General features: G+C 37.3%; 1 protein-coding gene across 1 annotated transcript in view; it reads left to right on the top strand.

Annotated features, from left to right (window-relative positions):
• Nucleotides 1–27,148, top strand: part of LPXA (bacterial transferase hexapeptide repeat-containing protein) — an 82,090-nt gene that overhangs the window by 38,583 nt on the left and 16,359 nt on the right. Inside the window, exons 4-9 of the mRNA XM_089786886.1 lie at nucleotides 3,354–3,478; nucleotides 3,686–3,794; nucleotides 11,898–11,990; nucleotides 12,122–12,238; nucleotides 12,348–12,431; nucleotides 12,780–12,884. Coding sequence (XP_089643012.1) covers nucleotides 3,354–3,478; nucleotides 3,686–3,794; nucleotides 11,898–11,990; nucleotides 12,122–12,238; nucleotides 12,348–12,431; nucleotides 12,780–12,884 — 633 coding nt within the window. The remainder of the gene's footprint in view (nucleotides 1–3,353; nucleotides 3,479–3,685; nucleotides 3,795–11,897; nucleotides 11,991–12,121; nucleotides 12,239–12,347; nucleotides 12,432–12,779; nucleotides 12,885–27,148) is intronic.

Below are 27,148 nucleotides of genomic sequence, written 5' to 3'. Positions count from 1 at the left end.
TTAATTTATTTTTAATTAATAAATAATTTAGATTTAAGTTTCAAAGTAATATTCATGTAAAATTAAATTTGAAATAAAAATTATTGCACATATATTTGATTTAATCATTTTATAAATTATTATTATAATTTTAAGTTTGTGCTTTATAGCTTAATGTAAATTTGTTTTGATTTCATAATTTTACTAATTTTTTATTTTTTTCAGGAGCCTAATCATGGTGTCATCATCAACAGATGTTACAGCATCAGAAAATGACAAGTGGATCATACCAAATGCTAAATATCCATTATGGAAACATGTAACCATCGTCGAGAAATTTCAAGGCGGTGGAGGTTTTAAATGGAGGTGTCATGAGTGTCTGATTGATTATAATGGTTCTTATACCAAGGTTCATGGACACCTTTGTAAGATAAAAGGTACAGGATGTGAAGTGTGCCCTGGTCCAAAGGTTAATGGTCAATCGGGGAAGGGATTGTCACGTGAGAAGATTGCAAAGTACCAAAAAGAAGAGGATGAAGCTAATGGCCAAGTTCTAAAGTCAACACAAAGGTCAAGTTTCAATAGACCTCCTTTGCATTCAACTTTAGAAACATCTGTTGGTGACAAGCGGCGTAATGTAGGACCTCTTGAAAAGGCATTTAATTTGCAAAGTTGAGAGGATACAGATCAGAGTATTGCACTTTGTCTATATGTGAATAGAATTTTATTTAATGTGGTTCACTCACCATATTGGCAAGAGATGGTTTAATAAAGTTCCAAAAGGATACAAAAGCCCAGGGTATGAGAAGGTTTGTACTACTCTTTTGATTAAAGAGAAAGAGATTATTGATAGACAGTTGCAAGTGATTCGAGATTCATGGAAAATTTCAGGAGTTTCCATCATTTGTGATGGATGGAAGGATGCTAGAAATAGGCCACTAATCAATGTGGTTGCAATGAGCCCAAAGGGGGCAATGTTTTTGAGAGGAATGCCAGGCTGAAGAGAAAGATACACAGTGTATTGCCAACTTTCTAATTGAAGCAATTGAATTTGTGGGGCCAGAAAATGTTGTTCAAGTGGTCACAAATAATGCAAAAGTATGCAAAGCAACTGGGTTGGTTGTGGAGGCAAGATACCCAAAAATTTGGTGGACTCCTTGTGTAGTTCATTCTTTGAATTTGATGCTACAAAAAATTGGCAAAATTCAATGGATACAAAAGATTTATGAAGAAGCCAAAGAGATTCAAATGTTTATCTGTAATCATCACATGTCACAGGCCATTTACAAACAATTCGCTAAGCTAGAGTTGTTAAGGGTAAATGTCTTGTCTCAAAAATATTCATTTTGTTTTTTTATTCAAACGTATTTAAGATTTATATGGTTTTAAAATGTTTTTTTAAATTTTTTTATTGAAGGTGGTTGAGACACGCTTTGCCACCCACTACATTGTTCTCAAAAGGCTTGTTGATGTCAAACAAGCTTTGAAAAGTATGGTGATTAGTGACATTTGGGCAGTATGGAGACAATCACAAATAGATAGAGCAAATAATGTCAGGAGGTTAATTCTTGATGAGGATTGGTGGGCTTAAATAGAATATTTACTATCTTTCACTGGGCCAATATACACCTTGATCCGTCGATGTGATATTGATAAGCCAATATTAGGTGACATCTATGATTGAATAAATACAATGGTGGAGCAAGTTAGAGATATTATTATAGAAAAAGAGCAAGATCCCTCTGAATTTTTTTATAAGCAAATATATGATGTAATAAAAAAAAGATAGGATAAAATGACAACTCCATTGCAACTTTTGGCCTATGCTTTAAACCCTTGGTACTACCATGCTGATATGTTAGCATTGCCAAATAGGGATGTTGAGGTTGTTGAAGGATATAAAAAAGCTTTCAAGAAAATGTTTACAGATCCTAGATTTGCTGCGGAGATTCGAGATGAGTTTGGGACATTTGCTTCCTTTGATGGAACTCATGTAGATGTTGATGCAATGGCAGATAAAAAAGAAATGGATCCTATAAAGTGGTGGAACTTCCATGGTGCCATGACTATACATTTGCAAAAGCTAGCAATCAAGCTTCTATCACAGGTTTGATTTTATACTAGTTATTCTAATAAGAATTATTTCTTATTTTAAATGTTTTTGATTGTTTGTGTCTTTGTAATTGTAACTTATAAATTATAATATAAAACTCTTTTATTGCAGGTTTCTAGTTCTTCTGCATCTGAGAGGAATTGGAGTACATATGGCTTTATCCATTCTGTGAAACGAAATAGGTTGGCAGCCAGCAAAGTAGAGGACCTCGTCTATGTGCACTCTAATCTTCGTCTATTGTCACATTCCTCCACAGACTACATCAAAGGACCTAATAGACTTTGGGATGTAGAACCTGAGATAAGTGACATTGATGTATCCATAAATGCATTGACACATCTCAACCTCAATGTTGAGAATTCTGACATGGTCAAAGGACCCTTCGCTGAATCGCCAATGGGTTCTGAGAGCCTAGGTGGTGGTCATACTCAATCCAGCTATCCTAACTCTTTAGAGAAACTTGATGATCTAGAGCTCGAGTTTCAAGAGAACAGTGATGATATTTTTGATAGCATGTGATTCTACCAAACTATTTCTGTATTTGAATTTCATTTTAATAATAAAACTATATCTAACTATAGTATTTTGGAATATGTCGGAATTATGTGTTCATATTGCTTTCATTATAATGAAAAACTTCTTTAATGACTCTGAAAATTTGTTTATATATATATATATATATGTTTTAAGAATGCTGTATTTGCCGTTCCCAAATAAGAGGTCTCAAAAACTGGCCGTACCCATACCCGTATCCGATACTGTACCCGTGTCCATGCAACTCTGTTTACCAATAACAACAATGAATCTCAGATCAAATTTATTCGACTGAAGCTACAGCTTCAACACATTATACATGATGAAGTGTATTGGATGTTCTGAAAATTGCTCGATGGAAATTTGAATGGATGGCTGTAGAAATCAGCTCTAAAAATCTGTCTTATCTGTTTCAGTTAAATCTTCTTCAATGATGATACTCCACTCACCACTGTAAGCGTGATATCTAAATATGTTTGTTTGCTACTCATTAAATTTGAAATAATAAAAAAAATTTATTTTTGATTTTCACTCCTGGTGTATTATTCGATAAGAATAATTATTTCTACTATTCAAATTGCAATATGTCATCAAGCTTTGCAAATTTTTAAATAAATAGAATTTGACTGCTAAAGGGGAAACAAAAAATGTGCTCTGAATGCTGTGAAAGTATTTTTCCTGCTTCTATTTTCCTACAAAATGTGATGCAGATAATGTGAACTTGCAGGGTGTGACAATTGGTCCATTTTGTACTGTGGGCCAGGGAGTAAAGCTTGGAAATAATTGTCAGTTGCATGCTGGAAGTCATATATCTGGAAATACAGAGTTAGGAGATGGATGCGTAGTATCTGCGTGGGTTATCTAAATGACCAATCCATTCTTAGTTCTTAAATTTTCTAATTAGTAGCACTCCCTATATAGATTTCTGAGTCAGCCATCTTAGAATTGAGAAAAGCAACTTTGAAATTCCTTAGACTTTTTTCTCATACCACAGGCACCAGTAATGGTTACCTTCTTGATTATTTGTTTGCTTCTTTCTGTTGGACTTTTGTCAGGCAGTGGTGCAATTGTTGGTGCTGATCTACCAGGATGCACAGTCATTGGAAACAACAATTTCATTGGATACCATGCAGTGGTTGGAGTGAAAGGTCAAGACCTCAAATACCTGGTAAGGATTGTAGTATTTCTCATAGAGTTTGGTTATGGGTGTATATATTGCATCACATAAAATGTAGATGAGAATATGATTCTTTACATAAAGGCCTTTTTAAAACAATGCACAAATAATGAATCCATAAAGGTCTTTTTATTCAGTTGTTATCCTGGCTTGGTTCACATCTCTAGTAGAATCAAGAGAACAAGTGAATAAATGTGATGTTTTCTTTATTCCTAATGGCTATGCTTTGTATGTCCTTTTTCTACATCTGTATCAATCAGTTTATAGTGTGACATAAGGAACTCAATATGCTGTCAATTAATACAAACATTCAAACTGTATAGGGCTGTCACATGTAGCTTTATAAGCTAAGCATGGTGCCTACAAATCACTTTTTAATGACAATTATATAAGACATCTAGAGCTCTGAATATTTTCATGATTATATGGAGCTACAAGTTACATGCTGATTGATAGTCAGAAGATTTCTTAAAAATATATCTTATGGCTGTTGTATATTTGAATTGCAATAATGTATGTAGGAAGATAGATTGAAAATTACATACCATATCACATTGGGAACTTTACACTTTGACCTAGCAAGCCATGCTTTTGTTGCACACACCAAATAATCTCCACAACCCGTGTCTTCGCCATTGTAGACATCCAATTCCTAGAAATCTGGCATGGATTTTAATAAGAAACAAAGCTGCTATTGCTGGAAATGCTATGGCATTAATGCTCATAGGCACGAACCCGGTGGAATTGTAAAAAAGCATAAATCATTATATGATGAAAACAAGTCAGCCTTTTCAAAACATGGTTATCTTCGTAAAATAAGGAAAATTTTGAGAGTTCTACGTGATGTAAAGCTATGTTCCATGCCGTTTTGGGGGTGGGGACAGGGGAACGACAGTATATAAGTTTTAATGACAACATGCAGGGTGAAATCAAAAAATGTCTTGTCCAAGACACAACATAAGCCTTCAGTGCCAATGCTTTGATGCATGCATGAAACATGGATTTAACTTAATGCCAGCTTAGAACCATTAGTTAATGTCAAAGCCCACTTGAATTTGTTTCTACTTTGCTGTTTTAAGAAAAACATTGACTTGTGCTGGTTCTTTTGGTTGATAATGTGGCATCTCTAAAAAATATCTTTATATGAGTATAATTAAAGTTCAGAAAGTGATCCATATTTGAGATGCACAAATTTGGGTCCTCAGAAAATCAAACTCAGAATAAAATGTTTACTCGTTAAACTTGTTCCAATGCAGCTTATATTTGCAACTTTTAATGACAAGTTTTGTTTATGTTTTCAAATGCTGGAAGCATTCCCTTCCATTTGGGGATGGCTAGACATCCCTGGGATGTAATGCCCTGTTGAGGAACCCTTGACATGAGCATGAAATACACAACAAAACATGTGGTTTTTTTTTTAACAATAGTATACTGCAAGTACAGATAAGATATTAATGTCCAACAAGAGATCACAAATGGGCCTAAGGGACTGAAAGTACAAACAGAGGCCAGAAGGCAGCAGGACGACTAAATGGTGTCCGAAAACAAGGAAACCAACAGAGCATATAGCAAACAAAAAGAAACAAGCTTATACAAGAGAGACTCTGAAACCACAAAACTAGTGGTTCGTATTCGTCAGAAAGTAGCTCAAGACCAAAGGATAACTATCCGTATGTAGAGAAGTCTGGTTCTGTTGCTGGAGAAAGGAGGGCTGCTGTTGCTGATGGTACATTATTCAAGAAACACACCATAATCTCATATATTTTATATAATCTAAATAGAAGTTCGGAGAATAAAGTGTAATATTATACTACTTATCATAATTAATTAACAAAAATGATTCAGATTATCCTTACTTACCTGAGTATCACTATCTTGTTTTTACTTTGTGACCACCATGTCCCAACATCTGTAGCTGCACACCTGTCTGTACAACTAGATGCATGCCCTAAGAGTCATTATTTTTGTGAAATAATGTACCAGAACTTTATTCATTATTATATTAATGAAACATATATTTTCTGAAGTTCATGATTAAATCCTGGGAAATCTGTAACATCAGTTGTTTCTTATTTTATGTCATTCAAAATCTAAATATTTTTCTTTTTTCAACCATTAACTTCTAATAACAAATAACCTGTTATGATTTTTTATTGACTTTTATTTATGTGTTGTTTATGACTTATTATTAATAGCTGTGATGGACCTTATAGATTAGTGTCTAATATTTTTGGGCAATATTGCATCAATATTTGTGACTTCAAACTTGTTATAATTGTTGGCGAAAAATACATGATTGTAAATAGAACTTTTCTTATCAACTTATTGAGTACACCCCAAGTGCAACTTAGGGAGAATGTATGCAAAAAATGCAAGATGGGTCCCGACTACTAGGCTATGTTAGGTATCCATGTACAAATGCAATGCAATGCAATCTCTTGCAAACAGAGAAAAGGAGAAAACCCATTGGGGCAAAATTCGTCCCCAAAATAGAATTGAAAACACAAAATACTCTCAAGGAAGAATGAAGACAAAATCCTATGTAAGGAAACAATCCAACCCATAAAAGAGAATGGAGAAGTTAAGTAACCCCTCCTCGATGTAGAATCTCCTAAATGCTAATGATGTCAATCAACATTCCTCCCTTGGGAAGAAATAGAGCCAATGTTGCAACAAGAATGTCAAAGCACCATTGTAGAATATGTTGATGAAGAACTATTAAGGATCTCACACTACAACAAAAATAAGAACACGATTAATAGACACCTACATTGGCATCACCTAAATAATTGCAAATGAAAGATTTGCACATTCTAATTTCAATTGCATACATGCAACAAAGTCTTATGATATAGATCTTGACCAATTGAATACTGGAAGATCCCATCCAAAGAAGCATGAATTGACAAAGTATATTGAAGATTGTGGCACTTTATGATAGTGCATTTACAATATATCTCATATAAGAGATAACAACAATGATGCAAATCTGGAAACATGACAATGAAGCCATGCAAAAGAATGCCCCAAAATAGTTTACCGCTGAAGACTCCAATGGGATTTTTTCCTTCTCATCTGTCTTTGAGAGTATTTTGTGTTTTCATCTCTCTTTGAGTCTTTTGTGGAGGAGTTTTGTCCCGATAGGTTTTCTCCATTTGCGAGAGATTTAATTACATTTGTACATGGGTACCTAACATGGCCTAGTAGTTAGAATGCCATGCATTGTTTGCATACATTCTCCCTATGTTGAACACACCAACATCTATATCTAGAGAAGAGTATGATTTAGGAAAAAAAGGATATATGTAGATAACAAGTTTTGGCTATAGACAAATTGTGCCACTTAATTGAGGGTTAAACCATAGATGCAAAACTCACAAGAAACTCATGAAGTTTATGAGTTGAAATGGCTTGCAAGACACACATGCAATAACTTGGCATCTTAGTTACCTGGGTTTGCTGGTTTGCCCTAGGGCCATGTCTGGGTTCGAACTAGTTCGGTTCGGTTTGACCCCAATTCGAGTAGGGTTCCATATGGAAAGGGGTGGTTTGAACCCACAGGCTGGAAGCTCGAACCCAGGTGAATTTGATGTGCCCAGACTGAATTTGCATCAAACCTAGGTGAATTTCCGATGACGGACGACTTTTAGGTCATTTAACACATTTGATATTGTTTTGAGTTTTGTGACCCTAAAAAGTGAATGTAGATAGGTTATTTTGGCTTCTAATGTTGTTTACAATGTGCAAATAGGTGATTGAGCAAAAGTAAGTTTGTGCAAGGAGGATTTGGAAGATTGGATTATGAGCTATATTGAAGTGTTTGTGTCTCATTGCTACATCTATTTTTGAGTCAACTAATGCAAAAGTAATAGGGGCAAAAGGAGGAAGCAAAAGAAGAAGAAGAAGAAGAAGATGATGAAGAAGATGAATATGATGAATATTAAAATTTAATGCATTATGGTTAGTTGAAACTTGAACTTGAAACAATGATTCTTGAACTTGCTATTATGATTCATGGATCATGATTTAATTTTAATGTTATGAATTTTTGATGTTGAACTTGAAATTGAAATATATGATGGTGTGATCTTGATTAATGATGCCGTGGTTACAACTTGCAAGTTTAAAGTTTATGCCTATGGTGTTTTTGTTGTTTAAATGATTAAATCATATGATTTTATAATACTCTATGCTTCTAGGCCTCATAAATAAATAAATAAATAAATATATATATATATATATATATATTTTTTTTTTTGCATGTTTTTGTATGAACGAACCCAAACGAACCCATAACCCTTTCCAAAATTTTGTGGTACCAGTAACTTAACTTGGCATTCACTTATTTCAAAAGACAAAAGTGTAATCAACTAGGCACAAACTTGTGATTTCTGTTTGAAAACTTGCCTATGCTTGGTTAGGATTGTTTAGGCAAAAAATTCCTAATTTTTAGTCATTTAATACTCTGTTGTCTGTAGCAGCACATCATACAAACAATGTAGAGGGGGTGGTGATATGTGAGGTGCTCAATATTGATGACCTTCATTCATATTTTGATTGGGTTGTTCTGTGGATCTATTGATATCTGACAATAAAATGGCTGGTTTGGAGAGATATGAAATGACAAGCAGAAGTGGCAGCATATGAGGAGGGAGAAGGTAAGCCATCAATGGGGGTTCATTGCATTCAGAGCATGCTTTTGTTGAGGATGATATTGTGTCATATCCCCATTTCAAGTTTGGTTCCGTAGAGAAGACTTTCTATCTCTGCCTACCACAGGTAAAGGATAAAGCAAGGGCAAGAAGAAAGATGATAAAATAAGTTTGCCCAATCACCTTATTTTCCAAAGGACAGTTTAATGATTATGTTAATTCCTATCTAGTTTTTAGCGAAAAAGTTCTTTTAACACTTTATTTAAAATTCAAATCAAGAAGGGGCCTTAGAATGAAACTTAAAATATTTTTTAAATACTCGGGGGGAATAGAAAAATATATAAAAATAAAATGAAATAGAGGGGCCAAAGAAGGTGTCGATTAAAGATAAGTGAAGGATCACATCAATCATCCTTTTCTATCATATTTGATTTTGGCATTTCCTTCCATTTTGGAGATTGAAGCATTCAAGAACATAAAGCCTTGGTGTTGGAGATCCAAAGGACAATAACTCTCTTGGTTTTCCATTATGGGAATTGGGAATGAAAATTCATATTCTTTGAATCAATTCTAGTAAAAACCACACTTGGGTTAATTGTGGTTGTTCAATTCATATAATTTAACATTTTTGGTCAAGTTTCCCACCTTACCTTTTTCCCACTATAGTGCTACCAAAACAATTTGTTAAAGATTTTAACTTTTGAAGGATATAAATATTCAATCCTTAGGAACAGCTACTCTTTAAGGTTTTCAGCCATTGTTGGCATCATTTTTAGCCCTCTAAGTGGGTTCTTAGCATATTTAAAATGTTTTCAGCCACCTTTGGTGCTGCAGCTAGAGTTTAGAGTGTATGTTTGTTGTTGTGAGCCAAACCAGTCCTGGGGTAGACTTATTGTGGAGAATTTCAGAATTTATAGCATTGGTGGAGTTTCCAAGCATTTAACATTGCTCCTCTAACCACACTGCACCATTTGGGAGCCATCATTACAGTACTAGCTCCAACATAGAGCAGTTTTTGAGATCCACATTTATTAGTCTTATTTCACATTTTTCAGATCACCATACATAGCATCCTAGTTGAAATTCGTTGATTTGGTCCACATACATCCAGATGGAGCTGTATCTTCTCATTTTTATGAGAAACTACATCATTTTGTATTGGTATTTGTGGTGATCATGAATTTTTTCAAATCTTAGACATTGTTATTCATTGTAAGTAGCCCTTGTTGCTATCATACCCTTTAATTTCTGCTCTACCTTGTCAATCATTGAAGGCTTCTGCTGATGCAATATCATTCATTAGTAATTGTGAGGTTGCATACAAAGGTTAAACATTTATATTACTATGCATTTGACAGTCTATAAAAATATAAATTAGCATTGTGGGATGTTGTTTTCATTGTTTGAGAATCACACATTATTTGACAAAGGCTTGCAATGATCATATTTTTCTGAGCAGTATAACTTTTAAGTCATACATTTGGGCAGTGGTAATTGTATATCACTCAGCTTGCACATTGTTTAGATTTCATCCATTTCCTAGTGGTTCCTGCTCTGGGTCATTATATTGTTCCTCAACAGGAAATTGCAAAAGGACCATCTATTTTGAGGATATCTATCTACAGGCTTGTTTTGAGCTTTAGTTGTAGAAGAATCCTATACATTATGAACAGGGAAACTATGATTTGTAAATTCAGTTTGTATTGAAACTTGAAGTTGATATTGTTAATTCTGTAAAACTTGCGATCATGCTGATCTGATAACAGATCGGTCTGATCTGATCTTGCATGATTATATTGATCTAAAGTCATTGTGTTATCCTCTTTAAGGATATCGGCATCTATCTTTGAGAACTAGTTTAGATCTAAATAAGCACCTTTGTTAGTTTAGGATTACACTTGTTATTGCATGGAAAGTCGCCGACTTTAAGGGATGAGTCAAAGTAGACTTTGGAAGGGACATGTCCTTTGTAAGGACATGCCCCTTGATCTCTATATTTAGTTAGGGTATGATTGAAGTCTAAGGACACACAAGAAACAATAAAATCTGCTCCGTAGTCAATACTGCCCGAATACAACTTGCAGAAGTAAAAGACATTTCCAAATTTATATTTCTAAATTCATTCAAGACAGAACTTTGAAGTTTATTTACAACAAGTATAAGAAGGTATAATTTAATCTTGATTCAGTCAAGATTTTGCAGAAATTTCACAGATGTCTACTGTAGTTATTTTCTGGTCTATGATGTTTCAGTTCCAACTTGGATCTATATATGTCAGAAATTAGTAATTCCCGAAATTCATTAGTATGTATCTTGTTGAAGATTTCTCTTACATATGTATGTGTCTTAGTTGCCGGATTCGTCCCCTGCTGCTTGGGTTCGGGTTCGGGTCCGTACGGTTCCGGATTCGTCCCTAGGTTCGGTTCGGGTCCGGGCAGGGTCCTAGTTTTTACTGTGGATTCGTCCGGGTCCTTGCTGAAGCGAACCCAGATGAACCCAGAGCGAACCCAATGCTAAAACAACATTAAAGAGTGTGTTTTTTAAATTGTTTTCTTATGCAACTCTCAAAGGAACTTAATAAAAAACATTTCACTCATCTAATCCCTTATGTCAAGGAGGAGGACGATGATATAGCAGCATATGGGACTAGTGGAACCAGTTTGGGTTCCAATGATGAAGATCTAGATATAGTTGCAGTTGGGGATGAAGCCATTGATCCCTCATTTTGTGATGATCCATTTGACCTTTGAAGGGCATTTGATACTATGATTATTGATAAACTACTAAAAACTTGTCATCTATCATCATGTTTCAATCTTTATTACTTGATGAACTAGTCTTTTTTTTGCAATTTAGTAATTCAATGTATTATTTGATGAACTAGTGTATGTTTTGCAATTTAGTAATTCAATGTATAATTTTCTTTACAATCATGAAGATAGATTAATGAGCGAGTATATAATGCTTTTAGATTTAGGTAAAAACAGGTTTTGAAGGGACCCGAAACCCTTTGGCATTTGGCATTGATCAATGATCAAGCAACAATTGTTCATATTGTGAAATGACTTTGTTTTGCAACTATGCATGTTTCTCTTGTGTGTGTGTGTTTATATATATATATATACTCACGAACCCACCCACGAATCTAAATGGGGAAATAAAAAATTGCCCGAATCCACGAACCGAACCTCGAACCCGAACCCGTCCCCGAACCCGAATCGGCAACTTAGGTATGTGTTTTTAAATGTTATGATTTGCTGAGCTACTGCCTAGTTTCCCTACAAGATTTTGCCATTTTTGAGTTTTTAACCATGGGTGATCTCTTGTGGCCTAGTATAATTACCACAAGAGTTGACACACACTGAATATGCATGCCATTTTGTAGATAGAGTTGAATGCATTTAATAGCAATTAGTGAGGATCTAATTTTCATTTTGTTCAGGACGGTGATGATTGTTTCCTTTATATTGGAAACAATAATGACATTAGAGAATATGCAAGCATTCATCGGTCTTCCAAGTCAGCTGATCAGACGGTATGATAACAGCTGATATATCTTTTGAGTCAAAATTTTGGAGATGTTGTAAAGATTGACTGGTATAAGGTGCAAATCTCTTTTGTGTGGCATGCTGTAAATCCTAATTCTGCAAAGCTTTGTCTTCATAGGTCATTGGTGACAATAATCTTGTTATGGGTTCCTGCCATATTGCTCATGATTGCAAGGTGGGTAACCACAATATTTTTGCAAATGGTACAAATTTGGGTGGCCACGTGGTGGTGGAGGTAAGTTATGTGCAGCTTATCTAATCATGTAAGTCATTGTATGCTATTTTTTCGTGTTTGATACACAAAGATAATATAAAGTTGCCTACTTACTGTGGTTGTCAAACAGAATTATGTTCACACAGGAGGAATTGTTGGTGTGCACCAGTTCTGTCACATTGGATCCCATGCATTTCTTGCAGCAGGCACCTTGGTAAAGAAAAGTTGCTTAACTTCTTGAAAAACACTTTTCTTGCAGTTCCTTTTTAATATTATCATAAGTATGAATATTAAATTCAAACAAAGTTCGTTATTGCATTGCTGAAAACTTTATAATACTTGTCTGTGTTCAATGTCATTATTATTGAGGCTAGAAGGACTAGACAGATATATATTTCTCCAAGGTTTCGTTTCAGATGCTGTCTTCGGAATTAGGAGTATTAACAATATACTTGACCAAATTTAATGCCTTTGACTTGACTTCTCTTATTGTCACCTTGTTTCTCTACAAATTTTCTAATATTTCTGTTATAAGAGAGCCCATTTATCTCTTGTAATCTAGGTTGTTCGAGATGTGCCTATGTACATGATGGTGGCTGGAGATCGTGCAGAACTTCGTGGCTTGAATTTGGAGGGGCTTCGCCGCCATGGATTTTCTGATATGGAGGTGTGTATTTTTTGATATTAAAGCTTCCTTATATTTTTAATTTCATGTTTTATGATTCACTATTATTTATGAATATTTTCTCTAGATACAGTGATGGCTGGAATGTACAGAACGTCTGTTGCCAAAATATTTTTGTTCTGCTCTACTGCTAGTAATTGCATTAGATCTAGTATCTAGGCATAATTTGGGGGACAATACACCAGACGTAAGATGCATTAATTGAAAACTACTTATGAAACATAGAGAAACAATGATGTATACTCTCTTACTCTGCTTGAATGAGTTTCAGAGAAGTAAACAGAATAACAAGAAAAAAGTAATATTTGACAACAATGTTTCCAGAAAGATATGTCATTCCATTCATTCATTCATTTATAAGATTTGCAATGAATGCAAGAGTTCATAGATGTGGTCCCGAACTATGTGTTAGAAATTTAAAAAATAGTTGATGTCAGTTGAGGATTCCAACTGTCGGCAACTACCCAAAAGTTGTCAGCAACCAACTACTTAGATACATAGCAACCAGTTTTATTATTTATGACTGCATCAACCCCCACCACCCTGGTCCCCTGAAGAATTTCAGACTCTCAAAATTGGTAGCTGAACATTAAAAAAATCAATAAGCTACTGAGAAGGTGAGTGTGGGGACATCTCTGGAGTTGTATGTGCCAACGATGACGGGTAGATGTTGGGGAGTTGAGTTGCTATAGCTGATCATTTGTATAGCTTAAACTAACAAGGGTTTTGTTTGCTCCATCTTCTTTTTTGCCTACTTTGCATCTATAGTTGTCACGTTGATCTGTTTAGCTTCTGTAAGTTGTGATTGTTAGACAATTTGCTCATGGAGCTTTTTTGTATATGCACTTTTTGCACCATTTGTACAATTTCGTCTCATTGGTCAATGAGTTGATCATTGGAGACTAGTTGACTTTAGCCTATAAAACAATTGTTTGAAAGTGGTCTCCATGCTAACTAAGGCCTCTATCATCTTACCATCCCTCCCTCCAACAATATGTCTAGCAGGTGCTAATCTGCCAACATCTCAATGGTCTCCAATCTACGCCATCATCTAGATGTGAAGAGGCAGGTTAGCCCCACCTCACATTACCCTTGCAAGAATGGTAGCTTGCGTTGGAGGTTCTCACCCCACCAAAGGAGAATGAGCTTTGTTTGATTGTTGGGAGATGTTTTCTACCTTTTGCATCACAATTACCATGGGCTCCAAGTCCTAGATGTACATATGAATTCTGCAAAGAGTGTCCTCTTTGACAGGTTTACACAATATCAATAAGGACGCCCTCTAAATCACTATATTTCTATTCTTGAAAATTCTAGTTAGCAATAACAGTCATGGATAATTCTTGTGTACCCAAAGGTGGTTGCTATGCATGGCAATGATCACCTTCCTCCTGGATGCGTTTTAGACCAGGGTAAGATGCATGTGTAGGACAAGGTTGTGTACTGTCAACAGGAAATTGAACCATCACAACCTACTTCATCCAATCACTTGGTCCCTATGGCTATGTGCCCTACAGAATCAGGTGGAGGAAATGGCTGAACATCAATGTGCAGTCCAAGTAACTTCAACCACCAATCTTCTCCACAATCAATGTGGCTTCCATAGGCATGATGGTTTCTGTAAGAATTTGCCTAAGGGAAAAATTCAACCAGGAACTAAGAACTCAAACACAAGCACAACTGTAGACCAGAAAGAGAGAGTATGATTAGAATGATGATATATTCATTCAATATACGTTGTGAAAGTACACTAGGAGTGCTTGTATATAAAAGCCTCTAAGATACATCTAGAATGCTCATAATCAACATCATGATAAGGCATACAACCAGGCACATGTCTACCAGATATGGGTTATCCTCCATTAAGCATGGAAGTAAGTGCGGTGATGAGAGGATAAGCCTACAAGGGTGTGACACGCAAATCAGTGTTGTAGACACCATGTGCTAAAATAGAGTTGCCTACTTTTGTGTTGTCAACATGAGAACTCAAAAAAGGTGTGCAAACTCCTAAGTGTCTCACAAATAAAATAATAAAATAATGCATTAACCTAAGTAAATTTAAGTAAGTGTAAATAGTAAATACGTATTTACACCAACACCCTCCCTTAAGTGCAATTTAGGGGAATGCCCTTAAGCTTACGAAAACTAGGATGAAGATGCATAATGGGTCCCCATGTACATAATGAAAATGCAATCTCTCATAAAGTGGAGAAAGAGGGAAAACCTCATGGGAAAAACCCTCCCCCAAAAAGAGATAAATAGGGATGCATGGATGGATGGAGTAATCAAGACCCCCCCCCCCCCCCCATTACGACATACATTTAGTATATACATAAGTGAAGAATGAGAAGAACAAGAACCTCATAAGAGAAAAAAGTCCCCCCCATAAGAAAGAAGAGGAAGAGAGACAAGGTGGTCCCCCCCCCCCACCCCCAAATGAAGAATGCCTACAAGTAAAAGCTGCTTCAAGGAAGAAGCTGGTCCAAGAATGTTGGATGACGTTCCTCCGCTTTGGAAGAAACAATGGCAAAGGTACAATCTTGAAGATGTATGGTGGCCCTGAAACCTGCTCAAGTATCCCTGTGCTGATGTTGATGTTCACCCCTTCCAACTGTGCTGAAAAGAATGAATGCAGTTTTGGCAAGGATGTCTGTTGAACCTGTTCCCATGAACCATCTGTCTTCTCAACTAACAAAGAGACCTCTGACAATTGCTGTTCATAAGGATCCACAATCAGGCCAACTTTTAAAGATTGATCATGTAGAGAATGGACATGAGGGTTAGAGTGAGCCCTCGCAACAACTGTAGAAGGATCACCTTCATCAAAGAGAAGATGTAAGTCCTCAAGGATGTCTCCCAAATCAACTTAAGCTGGAGCTGGAAGATGAGATGTACCATGCTGTGATGGACCTTTCATTGTGGCAATATAAGTATGTGGACTAGACTGATGATGTGATCTCTCATTGCAACTATCGATAGAACCCCATGTGTCTGAACCTGTTGAAGCACTATTGCTAGTGTCACTATTAGTTTCCATTGTGTGTGATGTGCGGAGAGGATTAGATGATAAGCTGGGTGAACTTTCCTCAAAGTGAACGTCCTTCTCCACAAAGATCTCGTGAGTCTTTGGATCCATAAGTCTGTAAGCCTTCACATTGTCATCATATTCTATGAAAGTACAAGGCCTAGGTGCCAATGCCTTGCATCCCTTAAAAGATAGGTTTGCCCATGTTGGACAACCGAAGACTTTGAAGTGACTCATAATTAGTTTTTTGCCGCACCATGCCTCAAAAGGAGTCTTACCATCTAAGGCATTATGACGAGACCTATTAAGTATGTGAATAGCGCTACTAATGGCTTCAACTTCAAGTGTAGGATCAAGAGACTTGGCCTTTATCATGCAACTTGACATGGATTTGAGAGTCCTAATCCTCATAGCTGCAACATTTGTCTTGTGTGGACTGAATGCTGGTGGATTCTCAAGATCAATTCCCTCAAGTTTGCAAAAGTCCTCAAGTCTTTTGTCTACATATCTGTTTTCATTGTCCACTCGTAGTACCTTGATGGCTTTCCTTGACTTGTGTTCAACATGAGTCTTGTAGTCTTGAAGCTTATGAACCACTTCACTCTTATGATGAAGGAAGTAGACCCAAGTGAATCTTGAAAAGTCATCAACAAATGTGAGGATGTAGTGGCCTTGGCTGATTGAAGTCACTGGAAAGGGTCTTACTAAAACCATGTGAACTAACTGAAGAACAAATGGTGCTCTAGAAGACTTCCCTTTATCATACTTCTCGAGATGCATATCCACTGAACATGATGAATACTCACCCTTAGAGAAGTTGATGTTAGGTAGACCTTTGACCATATGTTTTGAGCAAAGTTGCTGAAGAGAGCGGAAGTCAAGGTGACCAAACCGCTCATGCCATAAGTTGATGTGTGAAGTAGAGTGAGTCAACAAGGCTTGAGAAGGAGACTTAGGCACAAATTGGGAGAAGGAATAAAGCCTCTTGTCATCATTGACTTTCCTCACTGCAACCAATGAATCATCTTGAAGATTGTGCACCATTATTGAATCTGGAAGGAATTCAACTTTTTGCTCATCTCTAAGATGATTGATTTGGTAAACTGATAGGAGATTGGAGCTAAGGTTTGGAACGTAGAGAACATCTTTGAATTCCCCATTTTCAATTTCCACATGTCCTTTTCCTTCAACTTCCATTTTAGTATCATCTCCCATGAAGATGTGTGGTACCTTTGACTGCTTCAATTAAGAAAAGTCTTCCTTTGAAGAACCCATGTGGTAAGAGGCACCTGAGTCAAGTATCCATTTTGAAGAACTTGTGTTTGCCATAAGTGCTTGCACTTTACCCTTTAAAAGGTTGGAGTTGAATCCTTTGAATTACCTGGCACTTGAATCTTGTTCTTCTTGAGTAGATTTTCTAACTCATCGATTCTTTTAGTTTTGCAATGATGCCCGTCATGATTTGGCTTTTTGTAGTATGCACAAAAGAGTTTGTCCTTCTTTTCATTACTTCCTTTCTTGTTGGAAGAAGAAACACCTTGTTGTGAGGAGGATTGTTGTGTCTCAGATCATGATTTCTGCTTCCATTGCTTCTTGTTGTTGCTAGAACTTTTCCCTCCTTGACTTGATTGGTGCTCATCACTAGCCACCAAGGCTTTGGTCTTTGATGACTTGAGAAGTGCTAAATCCATCAAGTGAGATTGTTCAACAATCAACATCTCTGCGAATGCATCAAATGAAGGCTTCTGGTAACCAAATCCCATAGTCAACTTGTAAGTAATGAAACTCAAAACAAACGAAGCATACTTTGAAGGTAGCCTCTTTAGGATGTGATGAATCAACTTTTCATCCTTCATGGGATTTCCACAATCTTTAAGTAGTGCCCTATACTCATTTGCTTTGGTGATGTAACCCTGAATTGTGTCAAAATTTTTCGGATCCAAGAGAAGTAGATCGTCCTCAATATGAAATCCCTTTTCTTCATCCACTTTATGATATAATGCTGCAAGTTTATCCCAAGCTGGTTTCGATTTTGTACAATTGGCAATGTGAAACAAGAGATCTCTATGAACACAATTCCTTATAACTCCTAAAGCCTGTCGGTCTTGAGCTTGCCAATTAACGAGTTCTTTAGCATCAGTAGTTTTGGTAATTGTGCCATCAACATAAAGAGTATATCCTTTTTCCATTAATCTACTCCATGCAATATCTTTCCATGTAGAATAATTGCGTGAAGTTAGAGGAGGACATTTAAAACCCATGATGCAAAAAATGAAAAGAGCACAAAAGAGAGACACAAGAACACAGTACACTCCCCCCCCCCTTTTCACTCAATCAAATGACCCCCCCCCAAAAAGATGCTTTTGGCACTTTATAAGTAGTGCGTGTACAATGGGTCACTTGTCAAAATGAACAAAGTGGACTTTCTGATTTTGCTTTTACAACTGCCTTATGAAGCCCAAATCTGTCATTAAGCACTGTAGCTAAGTTGTACAACAATTTTGAAAGGTAATCAAAGCTTTACAATGCAAAAAAAGCCCTAGTTTTGAAAGTGAGATTTTTGTCCACACAACCCTAGAATCTGACCTCAGATCTGGAAAGTAGACGAAAAATAATGCACTTTAAAAAAAAACAGAACCTGAAAGAATGATCAAATGTGCCTATACGGAACATTTGAAGTTGCAAATTGCAGGATTATGCAGGTATAGTCGCCAAAAATGCAATTTCTGCAAAATCCTTGCACCAAAACCAAAAAATACCACCACCACTGGAAAATTTAGGAAATTCTACCCAATTTCAAAGAAAAATTGCACCTGAATCGGAGTTCGGATGACCAAGTTATGGACTCGCAAAATCAGGTTGCCAAATTGAAAAGCAATCTGGAGAGGGGTCTAGTAGAAAATCTACGTGATTAAATTTGAGGGTCAAATGACCGTTGCAGTAGTTGTAAATCGCCTGGTTTTGACAGTTCGACGGTTGTCAATTTTAACACAGTGAAATGCTGACGCAGCAAAAAATAGGGCCCCCTGCTAACATGTTAGGCTGACTGTGCGTTTGTATTGTATGGACCAACACGTGTTGGATGCCGTACGCTGACGTGTCAAATGTCTTTACACGTGGCTACGTCGCTTAGTACTGCGTGGCAAGGCTACTGGCGTGTCTTTGATGCGTAAGCACTGCCGTAGCAAGACAGTCCACGTGGTGGGTCCTACTGCGACACGTGTCTCTGCGCTAGGTTGGAACTTAGTCTGCATGGTGGACAGGCTGGAGGACACTGTGCTCTTGCGTGGTAGGTGATTGGATGACAAAATCCGCGTGGCTAGTGTGAAAAATCAGCTATTGTAGTCATTGATTATTAATCTCCTATCATAAACAATTATTTAACTGCTAAAAATAAATTCACAGCTTGATACCGAAAAATAAGACAACTACAACTTCACTTATAAAATATAGAAAGAAATGCACAATACAATGAACACAATATTTGCAGACAAATTGTCCCTGGAAAAACCCCCAAGGGAAAACCAATTCTATAGATGAGAAAATATATTAAACTTTAGCAAATCAAGAGATACAAGATTCCTTGCCCCTCATTGGCAGAACTCCGACAACCTCCTAATTTCTTCTGCTGATATTCCCTATTGTTATTCCCATGCTAACACTGTGCCCTTGCTAACACTGCAAGATTGTTTGCTAATACTGCAAACTTACAAACTCATTTGCTAGCACTGCAAATGTTTCTCTAAACTTCTTTCTTATACTTCCAAATGCCCCACTGACCTCCTTTTATACTACTCCTATTGGGAAACCAACGGCCGAGATTGATTCTCAATTGATGATTGAGATTAAAATAACTTAACAATTCTAACCAAGTTGGTTTTCTAGTTGTTTCCAAAAGTGGTCAATTAATTAACAAATATTTGTCTCTAATCTAACCAATTAGTTAGCAAAACAATTACTTGCTAAATAATAGCATATGGACGAACATCTGTCCAAAGCTAACTAAACTAACACTCCCTCTTAGTGAGGAAGTTGTTCTACATGACACCCAACTTATCTCTGAAGAAGATAAATTTTGCCTTCCCCAATGCCTTAGAATGTTTGCTACCTGCTCCTCTGTAGGTATTTACTGTAGCTGAACAACTCCTCGTTGTACACAATCTCTGATGAAGTTGTATCTGATATCTATATGTTTAGACCTATCATGAAACACTGGATTCTTAGACAACTTGGTGCAACTCTGATTATCACAATGTATCATAGTAGTCTCAACCTTCTAACCAAACAAAGCTGCCGAAGTCATATAGCTTCACATGTCGCCATGCTAGCTGCTATGTATTCTGCTTTTCCTGAACTTAGAGCCACAGACTTCTGCTTCTTGCTGAACCAAGAAACAACTTCTGATCCCAAGCTAAAATAACATCCTGAAATGCTACTTTTGTCCGTTGTACTTCCTGCCCAATCTGCGTCAATATAGCCTATCAACTTGATACCTTCACCTCAAACATATTTGATCCCATACTCAACTATACTGTGCAAGTAACGCAACACATGCTTAGTTGCTGTCCAATGCATTCTCTTTGGTTCAACCATGAATTGACTAAGAGAGTTAATTGCAAATGCTATATCTGACCTAGTGTTGACCAAATACATAAGTGAACCAATCAATTGTCTGTATAAAATGGGATTTGCATCCTTCTCCCTGGATGTATCTACCTTCCTCCAATTTGTGATCATGGGTGTAAACTTGGCTTTACAATCCTCCATCTCGAATTTCTTCAAGATTTCAATGCAGTATTTCACTTGACCAAGGAAAATCTCCCCATCTGTCTGCCACACTTCCATGCTTAGAAAGTAGTGCATAAGTCCCAAATCCTTCATCTTGAATTCTTCTGCAAGGTTCCTCTTGTAATCCACTATGAACCCTAGTGAACCTGTAAGAAACAGGTCGTCCACATAAAGAACAAGAATGAGAATCTCACCCCCAACCACCAAGTAGTAGAGGTTAGTATCCGCTTCACTCATCACAAAGCCCATTTTCTGCAAGTATGTATCAATCTGCTCATACCAAGCTCTAGGAGCCTGCTTGAGTCCGTACAATGCTTTCTTCAATCTGAACACGTGGGTCTCTTTGCTGTGTGCTACAAAGCCTTCTGGTTGTTCTATGTATACCTCCTCCTTCAACTTACCATTAAGGAATGTTGTCTTGACATCCATTTGATGGATCTGCCATCCCATCTGTGCTGCAAGTGAGATTACAGCTTGTATAGAAGTATACCTGGCAATTGGAGCAAATCTCTCCTCATAGTCTATTCCCTCCTTCTGAGAGAACCCCTTTGCCACGAACCTTGCCTTGTATTTCTCGATGCTACCATCTACATTGTGCTTTATCTTAAAGATCCAGCGTGATCCAACTATTGCCCTATCTGTTGGTCTAGGCACTACTTCCCACACATCATTCTACATTATTGAGGAATATTCCTCAACCATAGCATCTCACCATACTTGATGTTCTATAGCTTCTTGATAGCTAGAAGGCTCACTATCTACTGACTAACTAATGCCACATAGTCATTGAACTTGGCTGGTTGTCTCCATTGTCTAGTACTCTTCCTAGGAGCTCCCACAAAATCCTGAGTATCCCTTTATGTATCTAGAATCTCACGATTCTTGCTGCCAACTATAGAGGATGAAATGTCAACCTCTAAGTCCTCTAGATGCATTTCCTGTTGCACCTATTGCTCCATACTCTGTGAATGTTCACTACTTGAGTCTACACTCGTACTGGTAACTATACTTGAGCTTTGCTGCCTTTTACTTGGTCTTGGAGCTTCTGTAGGCTACTCACTGTGATCATTTGTTGGCAAATCTTTGGATCTCGTGAATGCCTTATCCTCCATGAACTTGACATCACGTTTGACAATAATTCTTTTAGTCACTGGAATGAAAATCCTATATGCTTTTGAGGTCTCACTGTACCTAACAAAGTACCCCCTCTCTGTAGTCTGATCTAACTTTGTACGTGTATCTCCAGGAATATGACAATATGCCAGACTCTCGAATATCGTGAAGTGACCAACATCTGGCTTCTTCCATGTGAAAGCCTCCTCTGGTTTCATCTTCCCTAGCACCTTGTGTGAAACTCTATTCTGGATGTAGACTGCTGTATTACACGCCTCTGCCCATAAGTAACGAGTCATGTCCTGGTCATGTAGCATAGCTCTTGCTGCCTCCGATATAGAACGGTTCTTCCTCTCAGCAACTCCATTCTGCTGTGGATTGTAAGGAACAATCCATTCTCTCTTGATTCCTTCTCTGGTACAAAACTCAAAGAAGACATTTTCTTTGTACTCACCTCCATTGTGTGACTGAAGAACCTTTATCTTCTTGTTGAATTCTCCACAAGAGCCTTAAACTCTTAGAATCGACTTAAAACCTCATCCTTAGTCTTCAAGAAGTATATCTAGGTCTTTCTAGAGAAATCATCAATAAAAGTAACATAGTACTCATATCCTCTAAAGAGATTTCATCGACATCGGTCCACAAACATCTGAATGTACTAGATCAAGAACACCCTTAGATCTGTAGTCACTCCTTGGAAAAGATGCTTTCATGAACTTCCCCAACACACATCCCTTACATACATGATCATACTCTGTGCTCACCTCTGGAACACCTATCATCGTCTCACAAAGCAATCTAAGTGCTCCATGATGAATATGACCCATCCTCCTATGCCATAGCTCTCCAAGATCTCTAGGATTACTGCTGCTCATGAGTGCCTTAGGAGTATCAAACTGCAATCTATAAAGGTGACCACTCCTAACTCCAATAGTTATGGGTGATTTCCAATCCTTGTGCTTAATCAACACATTTGTCCCTCTAAAGAATACATTATACCCCCTGTCCTGAAGAACAAATATAGAAATCAAATTCATACCTAAGCCTGGCACATGTAACACATCATGAAGTGGAATTATCTTTCTATTCTCCCTTTAAAATTGAACAATCCCTTTCCCAACTGGGTTGAGGTTGGACAAGTTTCCCATAGAAATTTGGATGTTGGTGTCCTCCTCTTTGTAACTAGAGAAGTACTCTCTAACTCCTGTCATATGAAATGACACCCCACTATCTATATACCAAACACACTGTGAGGTTGAGCTAACTGTACAAGCTATGAGTGCAAATTCATCTTCCATTCTATTGGAGAGTTCTTCCGCACTTGCTGAAGCTGCCACCTGGTTCTTATCCTTCTTCCTCTCTGGGCAATCACTGCCATAGTGGCCAAACTCGTGACATCCAAAGCACTTGACCTTAGAAAGGTCTTTCTTCTTCTTCTCACTTTGTGAATTTGATCCTTTACTAGATCCCTTCTTTGCTTTCCCTTTAACTGCTAGGCCAATGTTCTCTTGTTCCACCTCATTTTTCTGACTCTTGTTGGCCCCATTGACAAGACTTAGTCTAAACTCCTCCTGAGTGAAATCAGTCCATAGTTGATCCCAACTTGGTAAAGTATCTCGTCCACTGACAACTTGAACAAAGACACTCCATTGTTTAGTAAACCCATTTAGGGTTTTTCTTACTAGCTCGTCATCACTAGGGCTATCTCCAATAGTTGCTAACTCATCCTTGACAAGTTTGAGCCTGGTGAGGTAACTTGTGACGTCTTCTCCTTGGTTCATCCGGGTATTCTTTAGCTTCTCTTTGAGAATCAACTTCCTGTTGGTGGTAGCATTCTAATATAGATTTAGAATGGCATCCCACATCTTGTTCACTGTATTTAGCTCTGCGATATGTGGAAAAATATGATCCTTGACACCATCAAGGATAATCCTCCTCGCCTTGGCATTGTCCTTCTTATATGCTGCAAGTTGTGTTGCATCCGTTGGTACAAGTACATCACTGGTAGCATAATTCTTGATACCATTCTCTTCTAGCAATAAAGAAATTTTGGTTCCAGACACCAAAATTCAAGGCACTATCCAATCTATCTTGATCTCTTAAACCAATTGAAGTCATCTCAAGGGATTAAAGCAATAATAAATCTAAAAAGATCAAAATTTCTTTCCTAGGGCAAAACTCTGCTACCCTTAACAATGCTTTGATACCATGTGAGAAATCAACTATTGCAGTCACTAATTATTAATCTCCTATTGTAAATGATTATTTAACTGTTGAAAATAAATTCATAGCTTAATATCGAAAAATAACACAACTGCAACTTCACTTATGAAATATGGAAAGAAATGTGCAACACAATGAACACAATATTTTTGGACAAATTGTCCCTGAAAAACCCCCAAGGGAAATCCAATTCTACAGATGAGGAATTATATTAAACTTCAGCAAATCAAGAGATACAAAATTCCTTGCCTCTCATTGGCAGAACTCCAACAACCTCCTAATTTCTCCCATTGATATTCCCCACCGCTATTCCCACGCTAACACTATGCCCTTGCTAACACTGCAAGATTGTTTGCTAATACTGCAAACTTACAAACTCATTTGCTAGCATTGCATATGTTTTTCTAAACTTCTTTCTTATACTTCCAAATGCCCCTCTGACCTCCTTTTATACTACTCTTCTTGGGAAACCAACGACCGAGATTGATTCTCAATCGACGATTGAGTTTAAAACAACTTAACAACCCTAACCAAGTTGGTTTTCTAGTTGTTCCAAAAGTGGTCAATTAATTAACAAATATTTGTCTCTAATCTAACCAATTAGTTAGCAAAACAATTACTTGCTAAATAATAGCATATGGACGAACAACTGTCCAAAGCTAACTAAACTAATAGCCAATTGTTACAGGGTTGCATGTCGCAGTCGGACTGGTGCCACGTGGCTGTCTTCAAATGCGCGGGTAGGAAGTGCCAAACGGCATTGTCGGAAATTTTTAATACCACGTGGTTGGAAGGTTCAAAAGGTGGTCGGGCTGAGCCGCAAACTAAACCTGTGCCGGAATATACTCTATGATGCCAGGTAACTCTGCAACTACAGGAAAATCCAATGTGTGGGGCAGAGAACGTTGCTCGAGCTGGAATAGTTTCCAAGAATGTGCAAAATGCTGCCGAAAATTTAAGAAATGCCACCAAAGATGTGGGAAAAATCCCACATTGGTTGTGGGTGCGCCTTGTGTGCTATTTAAAAGCAAACCCCCGCAGGGTTTATAATGAAAAGAGCTCGGCCACTGGGAACTTTGTGGATGTGGCCACCAGTCTTTGGTGGAATAATTGCCGGATTTTCAGGGATGCCCATTGCTGATTAAAAATATTGACCTGCCATAGATAAAATATACCTCCAAATGGTAGAGTCGGGGTGTCACTATCCAGTTCTGCTAAAAAAATTTTCTTTGTTGGGTGCCCGAAGGGCAAAAGAATTTCGCAAAAAATGCAGTCGAAAAAGCAAAGAACAAAAAATACAGATCCGAAAAATAATTCAAATAGATTTGCAAATGACTATACCCGAACTACAAATCGGGGCCTTCTGTAATGACCCTTACTATAAAGGCCACTAAAACCTCAATGCTGAACTGTGACAATCCGTCAAACACTTGGCATGCAACTGATTATTTGTTTAAAATGTAGTATAGCAACAAATTCACAAGGTATGACTAATATAACAATGCAATACAATTAACAATAACAGTACCAATAACAATATTTAGGAAATCTGATTACAATGTGTTATTAAGGACTTAATTCTGAGAGTATAATGGACTGTTGCTACAATATTCTTTAACTAGAAATAGTGACTGATTTAAGGCATTACAAGAACTGAATATATGCAATTTATACTATCCAAATCAAATACAAGAACTTGGAGATTTGCTGCCACTGTTTGTTGTCAAAGTCTGATATACTGATGACAATTCTGCACCCCAAATTTTCACCTCTGTTCCCTGCCGTACAGCTTCCTGGTACAGGCCGTACAGTATGGAACCTGTACTGAAATTTATGCAAATTAATGACTGCCGAAAATACCCCAAACAGGGACGCCTAGGGTTGTTAAATGACCTCTTAAAAGCATTGAATGAATCTCTGAATAGTTTGTGAGATATGAACAAATTTGTGTCTCAAGCCCTAGTACAACACTGCTATGTACAACCCTGTTATAAAATAATTTGCAGGGTATTGGATGCCGAAATTGGTATGATCTGAAATGCCTAGGGTAAATATATAACCCCTCCAAAGCATAAATCCAAACTCCCAAGCAATATGAAGTTATGAGTAAAAATGTGAGTCCAGGCCTTGGTACGGACTGATCAGAAAATTGCATTGAATGACCTCCCAATTTTACCAAACTGATTTTCCAATGATGAATTCCAAACCCCTTTTTGCAGACAGTTTTAAACTCTCAAATCAATTCTCAGAATAATCCACCATGAAATGGCTAAATACCATCTCCAATGAGCAACCCCTTCAGAAGATATTCCACTTCCTCAGTTATGCAAATCCAAGGGAGTTTTCTTCCCCAAAGATCTAATGGAAATTTGCAGATCAAATGACTACAAATTGCTGCAAGATGAATAGAAGTTGAATCCACAAATTGCTTGTCCAAATGGATGCCTCCAACCCTCAATTTATTAACTTTTCTAAGAAGTCACTAGGAACTTCTAGAAACATTTTTTATAAAATCTTATTATAATGCACTTTATTATAAAATAACTTTATAAAATAAAAGTGCAATCTCAACTCAAAATTAGAACATGTAGGCCCCACTCAACTGGATGTAGGCTCAACTATGCCTCTCCAAGAGCAATATACAACCACTGATCAACAGAATGCCTCTCTCTCCAAATCATTTGCCTACGAGAGTCAATGATAGGCAAATCTATTGTGGAAATCATGTTGTTAGAAAGGGGACATGACACCTTCGGGTTCCAATTTGCAAGATTTTTTTGCCTCACCATCAACTTTGGGCCAAGGTAGCCGAGTTTATAGTCGATCTTCACCGAATCAGCATTTCGGACGCAATAGCGAGGTCAGGTTTGGCTCTAGACGCTCCTAATTTCTACAGTACTCCGGATTCAGGCTGAGGTGCTGAAGCAACAATGGTCTCGAACGACTATGTGATGAGAAAATTTTCAAGCTCTAATACCATGTAAGAATTTTCCCAAGGGCAAAATTCACCCAGGAACTAAGAACTCAAACACAAGCACAACTATAGACCAGAAAGGGAGCGTATGATCAGAATGACGATATATTCATTCAATATGCG

Source organism: Cupressus sempervirens, chromosome 6, assembly GCF_028749045.1.
Source record: "Cupressus sempervirens isolate cs-2001-9-10 chromosome 6, ASM2874904v1, whole genome shotgun sequence".
NCBI classification, from domain to species: domain Eukaryota; kingdom Viridiplantae; phylum Streptophyta; class Pinopsida; order Cupressales; family Cupressaceae; genus Cupressus; species Cupressus sempervirens.
This window is presented reverse-complemented; position numbering and strand designations above follow the sequence as displayed.